Below are 19256 nucleotides of genomic sequence, written 5' to 3'. Positions count from 1 at the left end.
GTGTGTCCATTCAATTGTGTACCACCCACCCCTTTGTGTGCGGTGTTTCAGTCCTCACTCCCCGGGCAACATCAACACGCTGAGACAGGAGCTGTCAGCCGCCCACTCCATGTCGGGCGGAGTCATGCACTCCCAGTCCCTGACGGGCCAGAGCTCCCCCAGTGTCTACTTCGGCCTGTCCAGGCGGGGAAGCCTCTCCTCCATTGCTGGTAAGGGGTGGGGGCGCAACAGCCCGGTGGTTAATTAAAGCATTTGATTTTCAATCTGAGGGTCCAGAGTTTGAAGCCTTGCCTGTTGGGTTAACTCACTCAGTACGGCCAGACCCCTCGGATGCCCAGTGGGTGTCTGAATGACCCAACCTTTAGCTTCCGTCGTAAGACTTGTGGTATTCTTTGTCAACATTCACCTCTTCAGTATAAGAGCCTTCCTCTTGCAATATTTTGATGATGGTAATTGGGGTGAAACGCTGTTAACATCGTCTCTTTCGCCGTTCGTATGGAGAGAGTTAAGGGTGGAGATATTTGCCTATCTCCTGGGCCAACAACTATTTGTAAGACCTGTCAATGGCTGATCTCCCTTCAGGTGTATAATACACGCAGAAGATAGAATGTACATATTAAGGATCCCATAATTTGTGTCAGTGTTTGGCGGGTTATGGAAACAAGAATGTACCCAGTATGTTTATCCCCAAAATGGAGAATGGATGCTTACATGAGGCCAAATACAAGACAGTCCTCTTTTCAGTAATCGCAAACATGAGGGATTTTTAAATCTGACACAGAAATAGACCTTTGCATTTTAAATAATTCAGGGGTGGAGTGGTGGGGTGGGAAATGGTCATACTGTATTTCACTTGTTTGTGTGAAAATGTGTTATCCATGTACAGCAATTTTTTTTTTTTTTTTTTCTGTCTACATGTAGGATTCTGTTCATATCAACAGCAACAACTCTTATTATGTGGTGCATTGTTCATGAATGTCATCAGCAAAAACTCTTGTTATATGGTGGATTCATTATGTGGGTTTCTTTTCATGTGCACAATGAACAAGGCATGTGAGACCCCGCTTTATCATAAAAATCATCATCAAAAAGACTTAAGACTTGCACCCAGACCACAGTTCAAATCTACTGGAGAAGGAAGGGAGATAAATCCTTGCCTCAGTCCAGCAAGAACTTCACACTGACACTGTCATTCCTCAGACGAGTTGGCCACATTTCTGTGAATGTTTTTCTTCTTCTTCTGCATTCATGGGCTGCAGCTGTCGTGTTCAGTGATGTAGATGAGCAGGCTTGTACATGCATGACAACTTTAAGCCTGCCATTTAGGCAGACAAACTCTGTTTTCAGGAATTGAATGGTTTTCTTGACCAAACATAAATGCTTTATGGTTGTTTGCCTTCTTGTTTTCAGACTCTGACATGGTGCACGCAACCCCCAAGTTTGTGAAAGACACCTCCAAGTACTGGTACAAACCCAACATCACCCGTGATGATGGTGAGTGTTTTTTGTTTCACAGTAACATGGATTAGTGTTTGTAAGGCATATAAAGCTAACCAAAAAGTCAGTCTTCCAACTACCTGTTTATGACAACCCTTCTGTCCTGTGGTCAATGTCTTTATGTGACCAGACACAGCAGTGATGCATAGCCATTTGTGGAAGATTTCACCCGCATTCTGATAATAACAGGTCATTGTTTTTTGTTTGTTTTTTTAAATATTTTTATGTCTTCATAGTCTTATTTTTCTTAACTCACTCAGTACGGCCTGTCCTTTTTTCTCCTCTACACAGACCCTTCAGATGTTCAGTGGGTGTGTGAATGACCCAACCTTTAGCTTCCGTCGTCAGAATTGTGGTATTCTTTGTCAACATTCACCTCTTCAGTATAAGAGCCTTCCGCTTGCAATATTTTGATGATGGTAATTGGCGTGAAACACTGTTAACATCGTCTCTTTCGCCGTTCGTATGGAGAGAGTTAAACTTTTTTGTTAGAGAAGAAACTTTGGATCTGTGTTATTTTTGATACCCGTGATGCATTAAAAACAAAAATTCCACTGGAAAAACAGCACTGTAAAAAAATGTGATGAAAGATACTTCTTTTTTTTTTGTGAAGTCTTTTTTCTGTATATCTATTTTATCGTATTTGTCTTTGTTCTCTTTCAGCCATTGCCTTGTTGCGAGACAAGCCCCCTGGCACCTTTGTGATCCGTGACAGCAACACCTTCCCCGGTGCCTATGGGCTGGCCCTGAAGGTTGCTCAGCTGCCGCCCAACGTCCAGCCAAAGCCCACAAGTGAGGGCCATTTACTGTGTGAACGATGAACGATGATCTTTGTAGTTGCATTTCTTGTGAAGAGAGAGACAGAGAGAGAGGGGATGAGAGAGAGTGTATGTGTGCGTGTGAGTGCGCGTGGTGTGTGTGTGTGGTGTGTGTGTGTGTGTGTGTGGGTAGATGTGCAATGCGGTTTGGCTGACTGAAATGGAGAGGCACGTAAATTTCAGTAATCTGTATATTTGTATATAGCTATTTCCATTTGGTGCCATTTAATTTATCTTTTTATTTTCTATTCATTTTATTCATTTTATTTGTTTGTTGTTTTCTTCTTATGTTGGACATGTGCTGCTGCCAAAAAGAAAATCTCTGTACCAAAGTATAGACAATAAAGTTTGTGTATTGTGTGTATTGTGTTCTTCTCTGTGGATGAGTGCCCTTGTGCGATGGCTACCATTCACTGCGCGTTTTGCTGTGGATGGGTGCTTTGTGTATACACCTTGTGTAACAACTAGCTTTTGTGTGGTTTTTTTGGGGGGTTTGTTGTTGTTGTTGTTTTGTTTTGTTTTGTTTTTTTCTGTGGATGAAAGCCTACACTTGTTTAATACGTCACCTTTTTATCAGCAAACCTTGAAATAATTTGATATTTTAGATAACAAAGAAAAAACCAAGTTAGATTATACTTTGTATTGTTTTGTTTTTTTTATTGTATTTTTGATTGTATTGTATTGTATTGTATTGTATTGTATTGTATTACTCTGGGAGAACAGGTCACTGCAGTGCAGCACCATCCTTTTTTATTTTTCTGCCTGCAAGTGTATTGTAATATTGTATTATTCTGGCGACTGTGCTGTGATTCGAACCACTGTGCTGACGGGCACAATAGCCGAGTGGTTAAAGCGTTGGACTGTCAATCTGAGGGTCCCGGGTTCGAATCATGGTGACGGCGCCTGGTGGGTAAAGGGTGGAGATTTTTACGATCTCACAGGTCAACATATGTGCAGACCTGCTAGTGCCTGAACCCCCTTCATGTGTATATGCAAGCAGAATGTGTGTCAGCGTTCAGTGGGTTACGGAAACAAGAACACACCCAGCATGCACACACCCAAAAATGGAGTATGGCTGCCTACATGGCGGGGTAAAAACGGTCATACACGTAAAAGCCCACTCGTGTGCATACGAGTGAACGCAGAAGAAGAAGGACCATTGTACTCAGATTCTCTCACTTCCTAGGTGGACACATTACCTCTAGGCCATCACTCCACTTGTTTTCCCATCAATCAAAGTGGATTTTCCTACAGAATTTTGCCAGGGATAGCCCTTCCGTTGGATATGTTCTTTTAGGTTCGCTAAGTGCATGACACACATGGGACATTGGTTTAGCATCTCATCTGAATGACTGGCACCCAGACCAGCACTCAAGGTCTGGTGGAGGGGGAGAAAATATCTAAAAGATTGTTCTCATGTCTGTCATACATACTATGTGGAGTGATGGCCTAGAGGTAACGCGTCCGCCTAGGAAACGAGAGAATCTGAGCACGCTGGTTCGAATCACAGCTCAGCCACCGATATTTTCTCCCCCTCCACTAGACCTTGAGTGGTGGTCTGGACGCTAGTCATTCAGATGAGACGATAAACGGAGGTCCCGTGTGCAGCATGCACTTAGCGCACGTAAAAGAACTCACGGCAACAAAAGGATTGTTCCTGGCAAAATTCTGTAGAAAAATCCACTTCAATAGGAAAAGCAAATAAAACCGCACGTAGGAAAAAAATACCAAAAAAAAATGGGTGGCGCTGTAGTGTAGCGACGTGCTCTCCCTGGGGAGAGCAACCCGAATTTCACACAGAGAAATCTGTTGTGATAAAAAGAAATACAAATACAAATATATTTTATGTTTTAATTTATGATATTAACTCCTTTTTAGAGTTTATTGTGTTTTATGAAGAAAAACGAAACAAAAGGACTTCATGTTTATTTGTTGTTGTTTTTTTCTGTTTTCAGATGATCCTCAGGCAGAACTGGTTCGCCACTTCCTGATAGAGCCCACCCCGAAGGGCGTGAGGCTGCGAGGGTGCAGCAACGAACCAGTGTTTGGTGAGGCCCTTTTTTCGTTTTTACCACTCTCGCCTTGTGTGTTGTATTTGATAGCTGATCAGTTGTTTTATTTTGCCAGTGACAGTTTTCTTTGAAGCTATCATTTATCTTGTCTTATCTTGTCTGGTCTTGCTTTAGGACTTTGAATCATGTCTGTTAAAAGTGATATTTACCCCCTTTTTTATTTCCTGGATTTTTTTTATCTGTATAACCGAGCATTATGTATGAGTGAACATTGAAAATAATGGAATTCAGTTGTGTTTTGAAAAGAAAGGAGGGGGAGGACAATAATCTTCTGTTATGTATGTGTGTGTTTGTGGCCAGGAGGTGGGAGTACATATGAATGTGTATTTGAAGGTGTGGTAGTGGTTGATATATTGATATTTTATCGTGTGCATTATAAACTGCTGGATCAGTTTTCTTCTCATCATTAATCTGTCAGAGCTGATAGTCTGGCCTCTTAACACAGTAAAGCCTGTTTGTTGATGGATACAAAGATTGCAAATCACGCAATTTTTAGAAGTGTGCTGAATAATGATCCTGTGAGACATGTTGATGCTCTGCACTTATGGATGTGTGTGTGTGTGTGTGTGTGTGTGTGTGTGTGTGTCTGTGACCAGGGAGTCTGGCAGCCCTGGTATACCAACACTCCATCACCCCTCTGGCCCTGCCCTGCAAACTGAGTCTGCCGGACATTGGAAGTAAGTTGTGTCTTTACAGTGCCGCCTGCTATATCTACCACTGTTGGTTGTACTGCTCTTCGAATGTTTTTTTTTTTTGTTTTTTTTTTCTTGTTGTTGTTGTTGTTGTTGTTGTCATGTAGCTTATTTATTTGCATTTAGAGATCATTGGGCTCATGATGGAGACATGTTGAACTGTTAAAATGGTTTGGATGGTGATTAGATATGTGGTATGACTTTTGGTTTGTCAGATGAATGAGCGTTGGATAGATAAGTGCTTTGGCATGAGGCATGAATGTGGGTGTGGATGTGTGCGCACATGAGTATTTGAACATGTATACGTAGTGATTTGATGAAGATAGGTATCAGTAGGTTGTTGAATGTCTTTTGTGTTTTTGGTTGTCAGGCACCCAGAAGAGTTAGAAGAATTACCTTGTTTTTAACCGATAACAGCAGAAAAGCCTAATCAATGTTAACTTTCCACATGTAACCAACCCACAAAGTATGCTCAGAGAATAATTGTGACTGGATGCCCAGGACACTGTGAGTTGTTTTGAAACCAGCGAGTGACCAAGAAGTGTGTGTCGTTGCAGCGGACATGGTGGACATGGGTGGAGCCATCAGCCCTGAAGTGTCATCCCCGACTGAGGTGAACCTGTCCTCGGACCTTCTGGCCAAGGGGGCAGGTACGTGGCTCGACTCTGTGACTGTCTGTCCTCTGCTCTGCCCATTATGCCTGCCTGCAACAATGGAGAGTGTTTGGAAACTGAGTGGAACAAATGCTGTTCTTCACCCTTGAAGTGTAGTTTGTGGGGAGGGGTGTGGAGGAGAAGTTTTTTTGTTTTGTTTTTTTTTGTTTTTTTTTAAAGGAAAGAAGCAAAGAAAGGTGCAGAATGATTTGCTTAAAGTGTGTGTTTGTGTGTGTCTGTGTTTGTACCTGTGTTGTCAAGATTTATTCATTCAAATAAGGTAACATATAATTTCTTTCAGATTTTATTTTCTTGTTCTGCAGTTGTTTTCCATCAGTCTGTCTTCATGATCTTGATATAGGTGCAAGTAAGGGTTTGTGTGATGTCTTCACATTTCATGTGATTTTGGCTTGAAACATCAGTGATTATCATCATTCTCCATACCCTCAATTTGGTCAAGTATTTTATTAACCTTTTGTGTGTAGCATATAATGGTGTCCTATCACCTTCACTGATTGCAGTTTGTGTGCAGTCTTTTTGATGGTAAGGCTGGAATCCATCTTCACCAACTTTTTTTTTCATGTCCTGTTTGTTATTTTACACTTACAATATATTATTTCACTGTTATTTCACACTTACAGTGTATTATTTCAGTGTTTGTTATTTCAGCCATACAGTGCATTATTTCACACCTTCAACACTTTAGTTTAATTTCTTTTATCCTGTGTGCAGCCTGCAACGTGATCTTCATCAACTCGGTCGACACAGAATCCTTGACAGGGCCCCAGGCTATCGCTAAGGCCATCCAGACAACCATCGACTGTCAGCCCTCCCTCAAGACAACAGCGGTGCACTTCAAGGTCTCCAACCAAGGCATCACATTGACCGACAACAACAGAAAGTAAGCTGGCCTACTGTTGGGTTGTTTTCTTGGTTTGTTTTTTTTTTTTTTTGGGGGGGGGGTCTTCTTCTTTTTCTTCTGCATTCGTGGGCTGCAACTCCCACATTCACTCGTATGCACACGTGTGGGCTTTTACGTGTATGACCGTTTTTACCCCACCATGTAGACAGCCATGCTCCACTTTCAGGGAGGGGTTTTTTTCAGTTCACTTCTTTTTGGTAAAGGTGAAAATGCGTATGTCTGATCTTAGAACAAGTTTCAGTGTCAAGGTGTGAAGAGCATGCAGACAGATTCATATTTGCAACACCTGGTCTGTGTGAAGAAAGAAATCAATGCAAGTTTAAGAACAACTGACACACAAGTATAGTTTCCACCAGCACAGAATTGATGTCACTTTGCTGAGTATCTTCATTGGGGACTTGCAACAGGAAAGAATCATACTGCTTGATAAATCCTCTTTATAACAGAAAAACACTAATGCATAACACACATTATATTTTTATCTCCATTCCCTCTTTTTAATTGCATTATCATTGCCAACAGTTACTTATTTAAATGATTTCTTAACTGGTTGGTGGTTGGTTGACCGTACGATGGTTTTTAATCTGTGAGTTTTGTTTTTCATTATTGTTCATTCAGTCATAAGAATTTAAAGTTGTTGGTGCTGGATATATGATAAAATATTATTTCATTTGCACATTGAGTTGTTGTGTGTTTTCCCTGATAATTTGGATAGAAAGAAAGAAATGCATTATTCGTTTCTGAAGTCTCATGAATGAGAATAGAAACATCTGCCGGTATTGCGATGGTCAAGCTTTCAGACATCATGGATCAGTCTTTGAAAAATACTTACTGAACTTTTCACACCAAAAAGACCCAACATTTACATCACAGAAATGTGGTGATAAGCGTATGATTTTTGTTTTATTGAAAAAATGTTTTCAAATGTGTATGATGCATGAAAAGTGACAACTGAAAGGTGTTGGTAAGACTGCTCTCACGGTAGGGTAAGTTTGAACAGTATTTTTATTTCAAAATGTCACAATACTATTACAGTGACTCTGACAGGATAACAAAAGTGTAAGTTTCTGCAGGCAGAAGTGAACATATTTGTGGATGTGACAGGTTGTTCTTCAGACGTCACTACCCTGTGTCTCAAGTCACCTACTGTGGAATGGACCCTCAGGACAGGAGGTAAGCTGTGTATGGAGAGTCTGTACACTATCAGTGTGTTGTCACAGTTCCTTACAGATGAACTTCCCATCATTCTTCCCTCTGCTTCCTGTGACATTTAACACAGTGATTTTATATTCTTGCATTCTTTACACTCCATTGGTTTTTTTGTTTGTTTTTTTTTTTGGTGGTTTTGTGTGTGTATGTGTGTGTGTGCGCGCGTGCGCGCACACATGCCCTTAGAGTTGACTTCATCAAGATTTTGCGCCTCATAAATATTAATATTATTAGTAGTAGTATTTTTATGTATTTATCTTCTTTTTTTTCTCGAGGCCTGACAAAGCACGTTGGGTTACGCTGCTGGTCAGGGATCTATCTGCTTGGCAGAAGTGGTGTAGCATATATGGATTTGACCCAATGCTGTGACGCCTCTTTAAGCTGCTGATACTGATACTGATACTGTTTTTTTGGCATTAATATTTTTTTCTGTGAAGAAAGGTCCACAGTGTATGTTGGCTTTTGGTGCCTTGAGCATTGTATGTCAAGATTAACATTGTAAATTGTCAAATCAAAATTAAGATTAGTTGTTGCTGTTTGTTTGTTTGTTTTTTTTGTTTTTTGTTGGGGTTTTTTTTTTTTTTTTTTTTGGTTTTTTGTTTGTTTGTTTGTTTGTGTTTTTTTCAAGGAGGTAAGCTAAATAAATACATGGGTGCTTTTGGCTGGTCAGCATCCACAGGCTGGATGATTAGTTGGTGCTCTGATCTCTTATATGGTCATGGAATGCTGTGTGTGGTAACAAAGTAAGTAGTTCATCAACATTTTCTTTCCTTTTTCTGACACTAAAGTTTTAAGGTTTTCAGGGAAAAGTATTCTTTACATGCAGATTCAGTGATATGAGCAATGTGGTAAGCTTTAGAGTTTCGTGTTGACTCTTTCAGCTCTCCTCTTTCTCTCTGTCTTTCTCTCACACCGACACACACACAAATGCACAAGCAGGTACACACACCGCACACAGATTCACTTACATGTATATGTGAATGCACTTAGCAGTACAAGAAATACCAAAGGGCTGCATTGGTATGACTTTTTAGTTTGTTTGTTTTTAAAGTTCCTGATGTTTACTGTCAGTTTTGCCAAGCAGAACTGAAGAACACTGGGTGAAAGTCATGTTTTGATCCCCTCTCATTTTTGTCCTACAGGTGGAAACGAGATGTGGAAAACCCTAATGTCCAGGATGCTAAGTGAGTGTGGGTTTATCCCTTTCTTTGTGCAGTGCAGTTATTTCCTTCTCTTTAATTAGTATTGTCCATGTATATGTATGTTTTTGTATGTGTGTTTGTGTATGCATGTGTGTCTGTGCCTGTATTTTTTTCAGTGTGTAAGTGTAAATTTGTGTATGTGTGTATGTATTTCCAGGCAGGCTGCATGTTCTGTTCAATGTATATGTTGTATGACAAGATTACATATTTGGGAACTTTCATCACTTAAATCATTTTTCTTTTCAATTCATTTGTATGTGTGTGTGTGTGTGTGTGTGTACTGACCGTTTTTACTGATGTGTTGCAGGATCTTTGGTTTTGTGGCCCGCAAGCAAGGGGGAGGCACAGACAACTCCTGTCACCTGTTTGCAGAACTGGACCCGGAGCAGCCAGCCTCCGCCATCGTCAACTTCATCACCAAAGTCATGATCGGCCAGATCAAAATCAAGTCTTAGTGTCGTACTGAGGGCTCTGCTTTGAGATATTATTATACAACCTGTTTTGTCTTCTGGCACTGTCATGGTGTGGTGTATGTGAAAGGGTGTGTGACGGATGGAGGGAGGGTGGGTGGGTGCCCATACCCACCTGTTGGGTCTGACACGGAGTGAGAGAGTGCGGGTGTCTTCACTTTGTAAGGTCTGTGCCTCCCTGTCATGTCATTGTTCTTTTTCCTTCAAGATGAACTGCAACTTGTTCTTGTACTCTACAACCACTCTTGTCCTCATGTCCACACTGTGGGAAGGCGCTGAACTGAAATTCAGTTGGCTGGAGAAGAGCTTTTCAAGGTCAGAATGAACAGTGCAGAGAGCTGTGGTGTTCCGCTGACAGATGGTGACTGTTGACATGTACTCTGGATTTGAACTGATTGATACTTCTTGTTGATACATTGTTAGGGACATTTTGCTATTTGCATTTATGCTTCTACCATAAAGATGAAATATGGCTGTGGCTTAACATGTAACCTGTAATTTAATGTGAACTACTGGGCGAATGCTGCAACATAATTATGCTTACCATTAGAAGATGTTATATACTGTGGAGTTTATTTGTTTTGGGGCATTTTTTGAATGATCAGTAATTTGCAGCTCATGTGCTGAGGTGTTCAAAAGTTTGTCATAGGATGGAGAGGCAAAAGATGGTAATAGCTGAGGATTTTGGTTTCCTGCGACTGTTTCACAGTTGAGACATAGGGCCAGCTAGTGCCTCAGACAGAGAGGGAAGAAAGGGATAAATAATGCTGACTCTAATCAGTCCTTGCAGTCTTAACTGGTGTACAGAGACACCGAGCGATATGGAAGGAGGTTGCTGTGCTTTAGGGGTGTCTTTGTGGATAGTTTGCAGTTAATGACTGTGGGAAAGTGTTCTGTTTTTTAAGACATGTCTTTTTTTTATGAATGCTATAGTTTATGAATAACACAGACTCTCTGCTTTTGAAACATTGTTTCATTTATTCTGTTATTGACCTTTTGCAATGTCCTGCTGTCATGAGATAATACTGTCCAAGGTATTGGTGCTACTTACAGCCTTGTTTTGAATGAAGATGTGGCAGCTGTGTTGCCTTGTGGGCTGTGTCCCAGGAAGAGGTTGATGGGAAAGATGCAGTGTATCACCAGCTGTCTCAAAAGCATTCTGGCGAGGTTGTTGGGGAGGTGGTTGTGTGGAGAAAGCCTACAGAGCAGCAGAGTTACCACCCATGTACATACAAGTATTGCGTTTGCATCTTTTTGTACACAGCTCTAAGAAATCATGTGGTCTGCCAAGATTGTCTGTACTGGGTGACATTGTGATTGCACAAATGAACTCTTTAATCTGCCATGTGATGTATGTACATGATAATGTCTTTTGTATTGCAGACTGTTTTATATGCAATGTCAGGTGTATTATGCTGAGTCTGTCTTACTTTTTCAGTGTGTTACATCAAGCCAATCCAACTGGTTCAGTTGTATGGGTTTTAGTGCAGCAATGGTGGCCAGGAAGTGAATAAAATGTTTGTGTATGGTGTTCATAATTGTAATCGATCTAATGCTATTTTAACTGTTAAGTGTCCTCTGCTGTGTAGATGATCACCCACAGTTTGGGTGTAGTGAAGGCATGTTCTCAGTAGTCTGCCAAATTCATGATAGCAGAGTGTAAAGTGGATAGCGTACTTCCTGCAGCTGTTGGAAAGTGTAAGGTTGATCATTCTCTTGTTGAATTTTTCAGATGTATTGAAATTGCTTTTTCACAGATGTACAGCAGTGGCTGTACACAATGGCTACCACTCTGGCACATACACAGAGAGTTGATCAAATTTTATTATGGTGACTGTGTAGCAGCACCAGAAAAAGAAAGCTGAGAAGGCCAGGGTTTTTTGTTGTTGTTTTTTTTTGTTTGTTTTTTGTTATTGTTGAGTGCACTGAAGGAGTTGAACCCAACACAGTTGACTGCATGTGGCCTTGCCCTTAATGTTAATAAATGGATGTCTCTCAGTATGTATGGCCGTAACACAAGCAGTGATAAAATAAAAATAAAATATGTTTTAAAAAAAACATGAGGCATATGCACCTAATAGACATTGGTTATAAGCATACATTTACTTGTTACTAGCTGCTTGATTTTGGGTTTTTTGTGTTGCCTGGTAATTCTATATTAAGCTTAGAAATATTGTTTTTATATGTCGCTTAGATATTTTGTCAGTAAGTTGTCAGTTTTATAATGGCTCCACTGTCCTCGGCCCGTTCTGTGTATTGGTTTCACTATCATTGCCCTGTAACCTGTGTAGTGATAATAGATGTTTTGTAGACCGTGTGCATGCTGCTACAATACCACACGTCCGCTGTAGTGAACCCTGGGCAGTGTAGATGTGTGAGAAAATCATTGCGGAGACAAGCAGGCTGTCATTTCATTTGCTGAACACAGATCCTCTGGCATAATTGGACCCCTTCTCAGGTCTAGGAAATGGGGGTTTTTTTCTGGAAAAGTATGACCTGTGCTTGTACCAAGGTGCTTTCTGTTTAACTAGTAGGATGTCCATGAAATGGTTCCAAGTGATCATATAGCAGAGGTGTTTCCAAAGTTGAGATTCCTTTGTTGTGGAATGGTTCAGTGTATTTCAACAGCTTTTTTCTGAAAAGGCACAAACGCTGGGAAAAGATAAAAGGGTGTCAAATTAAACAGTTCAGGCTAATATTCCAACATTTCCGGCATCAAAGGCAAATAGGGCATGCGTGTCTTTGACAAATATTGTACAAACTGGATTCACAGGGGTGTGGATAAAAATGGTTCGTTCGCATTCAGTTGTACAGGCACTCCTTTAATCTTCATGAAACAGCTGGGCTTGCATACTTCAAGGTAATGAAATGCTCACCATATTATAATATTCCTCATACAGTGCAAAGTTGTCCTAGAGCTAGTATGTACAAAATTAATAATCTTGCCTTTTAATTCACCTTACAATCTTCATTACCTTTGTGTAACGTGAATAGATGGATGGCATCAGTCACTACTGTGAAAAGGCTGCTTCTCTGATAATAGCAATCACATAACTGATTGTGCATTCTTCTAGATATGATTTCATATTACCATTTTAAGAAAGCCATTTCATTATTCCAGAAGTTTTAGATTTTGTTGATCATGAGCACATCAAACAAAAGTCATGAAAAGTGAATGTTTATTATTGCATTGTGCAGTCTACTTCCCATTGTGCTACACTCTGAGTGGTAGGTTGTCAGTAATACTTCATTTCAAAAAGTAATTGAGACAAGTAATCAGAGTACATGTTTCACAATTAAAGAACATGAAGGTTCAATTAACTGAAATCAACTTGAAGATACTAAATGCATATTCCTGACTTTTCCCCAACAACATCCAGAGAGGATTAATAGTCTCTGTTTGGCATGGAACACTGCAGAACCTTTTACAAGCAAAAGAGAACTCCTACCGTGTTCTTGATAACATATTACATCAGGTTCAAGGATTGTTTAACTGTCATATTTCGCTGCTTCACAGAAACCGGAATCGGTGTATGAATAAATTATCTTGTATGAAAAAAAGTCTTTTTGTGTTGCTAAATGTTATAGAATGGTGGAAACAATATCTCTTCTTCTCTCATTCACATCTTTCTGGTGTGTGAACACACACACACAATGTGTGTGAACACACACATATACAGCCAGACATAAAACATGCAGACAGGACACACTCCTCATCTAATATCACTTGAAAGTGAAGTGATGTTTAAACTAAGTTCAAAATGCACAACCAGGATGCACACACATTCTCATATACACAAGCATGCATACACACACATACACACATTCGCATACACTCAATACACACATATGCATGCTGCACACACAAACGTACTCACACATACACATACATGCACACAAGGACCACAGCTTGCACTGTCCACAGATATTAGATAAACCCTGACAAGGACCTCCAGTAAAACTATCTCATCATCTCATCATCTCATCTATCCCTTGACCCGTGGGTGGGTCGTTGGGGCACCATGGATGACTGCCTGGTCAGCTCGCGCCACCTGCCTCGGTCCTCAGCGGCCCTTTGAGTTGTGGCAAATGGCAGGCCCGTCCACTCTTTGATGTTGTCCTCCCACCGCTTTCTCTGTCTGCCTCTCTTCCTCCTTCCTTGTACGGTACCCCGCAGGATGGTCTTGGCTAGGCCGTCTGATTGTGTGACGTGTCCATACCAAATAAACCCTAACTGGGATCACCATACATACTATAAACAGGCGTCTGACAAGTAACGAGAAGAACCACCACTACAAATATACACTTCTGCCACAGAAACCCTGACCAGGACCATCGCGACCACTACAAACTGATAAAACATAATTAATTATTATAACAGCACTACCACATGCACGCAAGTCTCATCAGCCCTGCTACAGGGACCACTATACAGTGGCGTCTAATTAACCCTAAGAAGGACAACCAGTAACACTATACACAGACATCATATAAACCATACAAGGATTACTTTACCACTATACACTCACATCAGATAAACCCTTATATGGGTCACTGCTGCCAAGACACACTGACATTAGATAAACCGTGATGGGGACAACCACTATTGTTGATGTCTGATAAACTATGACAAGCACCAAAGCTACCACACTATACGTCGATGTTTGATAAAACTTACAAAGGACCACTGGTCCTTAGGCACAATAACTTAGACAATCCTGACAAGAACCACTGGTACCACTATCCATGTTGTCAGATTTCTTCATGAAGTTTGGCAGGTGCTTTTGAACAAATTCATTGTAACTGTTCAACTGAAGGCATAGGTGACAACACACACACACACACACACACACACACACCACTAAAAACTCACCACATTAATCATTTCAAATTTATGATCACATAAATGTGCAATATTATTAAAAAGTTAAACAAATCATCATCATTTCTAAATTTCGATCACAGCACACATTTGCTCAGTTTGGTTTTTGCATGACAATCAAAAGTGTCCTTTTTAAAATATGTAAATACATCTGATTATTCCAAAGTCATGTCTAAAATTATACTCTGCATCACTTTATAACAAAACACAATCAGTTAATACATTATGCTTGCATTATGATTAAAAATAGCAAATCTGTATACAGTAATAACTGACATAAGCGCAAGGTGCAGGCTATATATTATGTACTGAAACAATTATTGCATTATGAATAATCTCTCTCTCTCTCTCTCTCTAATCATCTCTATAATTTATACTTAAGTCAGTTAATCTCTGGCAATGACTACCACTGCACACTGACATCAGATAAGCACTAACACTGGTTATCACTATACACTGACTTAAGATAAACACATGCTAATTATCACTGTACATTGACATCATATAAACACTGATTATTACTATACACTGGCATCTGATTAACACTGACACTGTTTATCACACTATACACTGACATCAATTTAACCTTGACATTGACCACCACATATACACTGATATCAGACAAAGACCGACACTGATTATCACTGTACACTGATCTGGCGATAAACACTAATTATCACTATACACTGACTTCAAATTAGCCCTGACAATGACTACCACTGCAGACTGACGTCCGATAAACACTTACACTGATTATCTCTATACACTGACGTCAGACCAACCCTGACAGACTCCCACTATATGCCGATATCTGATAAACATTGACAATGATTATCACAATACACTGACGTCAGACCAACCCTCACAATGACTACCACTATATACTGACAACTGATAAACACTGATTATCTCTATACACTGACGTCATACCAACCCTGAAAATGACAACTACCATATCCTGACAATGACTACCACTATATACTGACATCTGATGAAAACTGACAATGATTACCACTACATACTGATGTCAGATTAACCCTGACAATGACTACCGCTATTATACTGACATCAAATTAACCCTGAGAATGATTATCACTATACACTATGTCAGATTAACCCTGACAATGACTACCACTATTATACTGACATCAAATTAACCCTGACAATGATTATCACTATACACTGATGTCAGAGTAACCCTGACAATGACTACCACTATTACACTGACATCAAATTAACCCTGACAATGATTATCACTATACACTGATGTCAGATTAACCCTGACAATGACTACCACTATTATGCTGACATCAAATTAACCCTGACAATGATTATCACTATACACCGATGTCAGAGTAACCCTGACAATGACTACCACTATTATGCTGACATCAAATTAACCCTGACAATGATTATCACTATACACTGATGTCAGATTAACCCTGACAATGACTACCACTATTATGCTGACATCAAATTAACCCTAACAATGACTACTGATAGGATCCCTCGCAAACAATGACACCACAAAGTGACAACTGATACTCACTGACATCCATTATCATTAAACTCTAACCAATCACAACTGCATTCTGGCGTGAAGAAAAAAAAGAAAACTTACACTGATAATCCCTCTATTTTCAGACATCAGATAAGCCTTCACAACTACCACCTTAATAGTTTCATGTCAGAAATGCCTTCACAAACAGTTACTCTCACTAGACCGACGCCCTGTAAAGCCTCAAGTACGATTGTAATTCTCTTCTGTTGTGAAATCTGATGAACGCTCCCAAACAGTAACTGCCACGCAATTCAAATCTTGACATTCGATATGCCGTCTGAATTTCATGACTATACTTGCATATGGAGAATACAAACACACATATCAAAGTAAGAATTATATCTCATGACATTACACAAAAACGTACATCAAACTCAGAATTATATAATACACACTGTATTGCATCGTATCACATAAATATCAAACTAGGAACCACATTTTTAAATGGTGATAAAAATAGTTATAACTAAATGAAGTATCTCATTAACATTAGTGAAGCCAAAAACATTCAACTGCTTAAAAGGTTAGAGAGGCATATTATATATTTTCAGCTAGCAAATCTTTGGTATCAAGGTTATGAAGAATAATCAACAGTCTTGAATAAATGTTTCCGAGTGATAACTGATATATATACAAGAAGACCAAAAAAAAGTGCACTGAATTACTGCAGTGTCCATTTTAGATCAATCAACTGATTAGTAGAAAATCTCAAAACACTTTGGATTAATTCATTAACAACTGATACATTGACTGATTAATGAGTAAATAAAAACAAGGCAGCCAACTGAGGCACAAAAATCTGGTCGTGAATTCCTGCAGCCATCACCATCATCATTCGATTCCCGCACAATGACATCAATTTCTGATGATGGCCAAACGGAAAACAAGATAACGTCTGTCGCAATATCAATGTTCAGCAACACCTCTTTTCGGATACTGAAGGAGAAAGGAGGCCAGCAGCAACATCAGTCTTCACTGGTGGATCTGGACAGCCCTTGATTGTTTTTCTTTTTCTCAAGATGTAAGGATATTGTTTAGCATGTCAAATATGATTCTCACCAACCACACTTTTTCTTTTAGATGACGCGATATGACGCCCAGATTTTTTATTCTGGTTTCATGTCGAGAGCAAGCTCACAGACACAATAGTTCGGATTTTTTCAGCAATTATAGAAAAAAAAGAAGAAAAACAAAACAAAAACAGGAACAAATCCACATTTCTTGGTCCATGCCATGTCTACATTTGCCTGACAATCTGATCGTGACATGTAAATGCTTCCATCATCAACAAATCCGTGTAGTTTGTTTGGGGAAATGTGAAAAAAAAACAACCCAATAAAAACTAGACGGTATTGCCCATTTACCGCAAGTTAATGTTCACACACTGTGGGACTGCACAAAAGTTTTCATAAACATACTTGTGAATGAGACACCTGTTAATCTCTCAACTGTCGTGTTGATCCCAGGAAGTCAAGAATACTGCGCTTCACTACTGTGTGGTTGAAGAACTGAACATTTCAACAACCCTACCCCTTTAAACACAAAACTCCCCTACTCCAATACTGATCCATAAGCTGAATGCTTTCTGGTCAGTTTTCAAACCCAATAAACCAACCAACCCTTGCTTTGATAGTGACATAAATCAGTACATCACATTCCAGGTGACAATGATCATTGTAGGAAACAGGCTACTTTACACAGAAAAACTAATATAAAAGTAGTACACGGGTTTGGTAATCTGAATCAGTCAACAGAAGTTAACAGCCATGGCTCAGTACCAAGAATAGACACACGGCTAAAGTTAAAATTAAATGACTGCTGTACCCAGTCACTGCAATACAATTTCGACCAAATCACCGCTTTTTCCACAACCAAGAATGAAATGTTCAGTCACTGGAAAAAAAATATGTACATCTGCAGCCTATGCAACCATACCAAATGCACCATGTAATCCAAAACACACTCGTTTGCAACTTCCCGTTGCATAAGACATCTTATCACAGTTTAGTTAATGTATTATATCGATAAAGGTAGCAACTATTTGCTGACACACTCTGGTTACATGTACATTTATTATGTGGGCACACACACACCATCATACACAAAGCGCACACACACACACACACACCCACACACACACACACACAAGTACATGCACATGCACATGTCGACTGTTTGGTGTGAACAATATCCGGTTAAAGAAACAAAAGGAAATGTACAACAACAACAACAACAAAAATCAATGAAAAAAACAAAGACAGGTGCTATACTGATACAGCAGATGATACATGAATCACTGCCATACTAACCAAATTCACAGTTGCAGTCCTAAGTATCTTTGAGCCCTGTGTCGATGGTGGAACTCATTCAGTGGGACAGTATACAGATACCGAACGCGTTTCTCCCTTGGTTTTGGTCCTCATGGTGGCTGAAGGTTTGTTGACCCAGATTCTGGGAAGACGAGGAACCTAATACTGATGAAAAAAAATACACAATTAATCTCTCTCACTGTCTGTCTGTATGTAAATGTATCTACTTATCTATCTGACTTATGCATATGAACAATTTATCATACCAGTCACAGTAGATGTTATAATCAACTAAGGCCTCAGGACACTAAAAGTCATGCTGTTAGAACACTCAACCACACAAATGCAGTCTTAAATTTGGTCTGTGTCGTGTAAATTTGGTCTGTGTGGTGTCTTAAGATAAAAGCAATCTGCCACACCAGGTCACCTCTGCGCACTCAATCCTTCAGTTATCCCTTATGCTGACAACTGAATAAAACAGGAAAAGCAACGTATGAAGCCAATAACATTCTTGGGTCAATGAAGATTAATCAATGAGGACATTTTCAAAGCCTATCAATTTTCATATTGTGAAAAATATCTGAAGGGAAATTCAAGACTCACCATTGGCCTGTTCGAAAAGGCTGGGCGCTGGATTGCAAGCTGCAGAAACAAAAAGAAACAAAGTAATAATTAGTTGGGTTTTCTCCCTATGGTGAATAACCCTTTTAATCATCTCCCCTGACTCCTTATGCCGAAGAATATTTTTATCATTCCCCCAATCTATCTCCAAACGGTGAAGAAATAGAAGTTTCAATTACTCCGTTAATTACCACAGTAAAGAACCTTTTAATCAGTCACTTGTTCTGACTCTCGATGCGAAGAATCCTTTAATTAAATATCCCCTTGATTCAGACATACATCCGGATCCCCATCAAATTCGAATCGATTGCCCAGATTCTTAAACATTTCCACATTTCAGGAAATCCA

General features: G+C 39.7%; 2 protein-coding genes across 15 annotated transcripts in view; one reads left to right on the top strand and one right to left on the bottom strand.

The window, feature by feature from the left end:
- LOC143292529 (tensin-3-like) overlaps positions 1-13096 on the top strand; it is a 433846-nt gene extending 420750 nt beyond the window's left edge. For all 14 annotated transcript variants that reach the window (XM_076602904.1, XM_076602906.1, XM_076602903.1 and 11 more), the window contains 10 exons: positions 52-209; positions 1411-1494; positions 2161-2289; positions 4271-4363; positions 4984-5064; positions 5637-5729; positions 6465-6633; positions 7759-7827; positions 9006-9047; positions 9373-13096. In XM_076602904.1, coding sequence (XP_076459019.1) covers positions 52-209; positions 1411-1494; positions 2161-2289; positions 4271-4363; positions 4984-5064; positions 5637-5729; positions 6465-6633; positions 7759-7827; positions 9006-9047; positions 9373-9520 — 1066 coding nt within the window. In that variant the 3' untranslated portion in view covers positions 9521-13096. The remainder of the gene's footprint in view (positions 1-51; positions 210-1410; positions 1495-2160; positions 2290-4270; positions 4364-4983; positions 5065-5636; positions 5730-6464; positions 6634-7758; positions 7828-9005; positions 9048-9372) is intronic.
- The window catches only part of LOC143292160 (uncharacterized), a 31258-nt gene continuing 24005 nt past the window's right edge, over positions 12004-19256 (bottom strand). Inside the window, exons 14-15 of the mRNA XM_076602344.1 lie at positions 18891-18929; positions 12004-18452 (exon numbers count right to left, since the gene is read on the bottom strand). Coding sequence (XP_076458459.1) covers positions 18447-18452; positions 18891-18929 — 45 coding nt within the window. The 3' untranslated portion in view covers positions 12004-18446. The remainder of the gene's footprint in view (positions 18453-18890; positions 18930-19256) is intronic.

The sequence above is a fragment of the Babylonia areolata genome, chromosome 18, assembly GCF_041734735.1.
Source record: "Babylonia areolata isolate BAREFJ2019XMU chromosome 18, ASM4173473v1, whole genome shotgun sequence".
NCBI lineage: Eukaryota > Metazoa > Mollusca > Gastropoda > Neogastropoda > Buccinidae > Babylonia > Babylonia areolata.
Note: the sequence above shows the minus strand (reverse complement) of the source record. Positions and strands in the feature narration are given on the sequence as shown.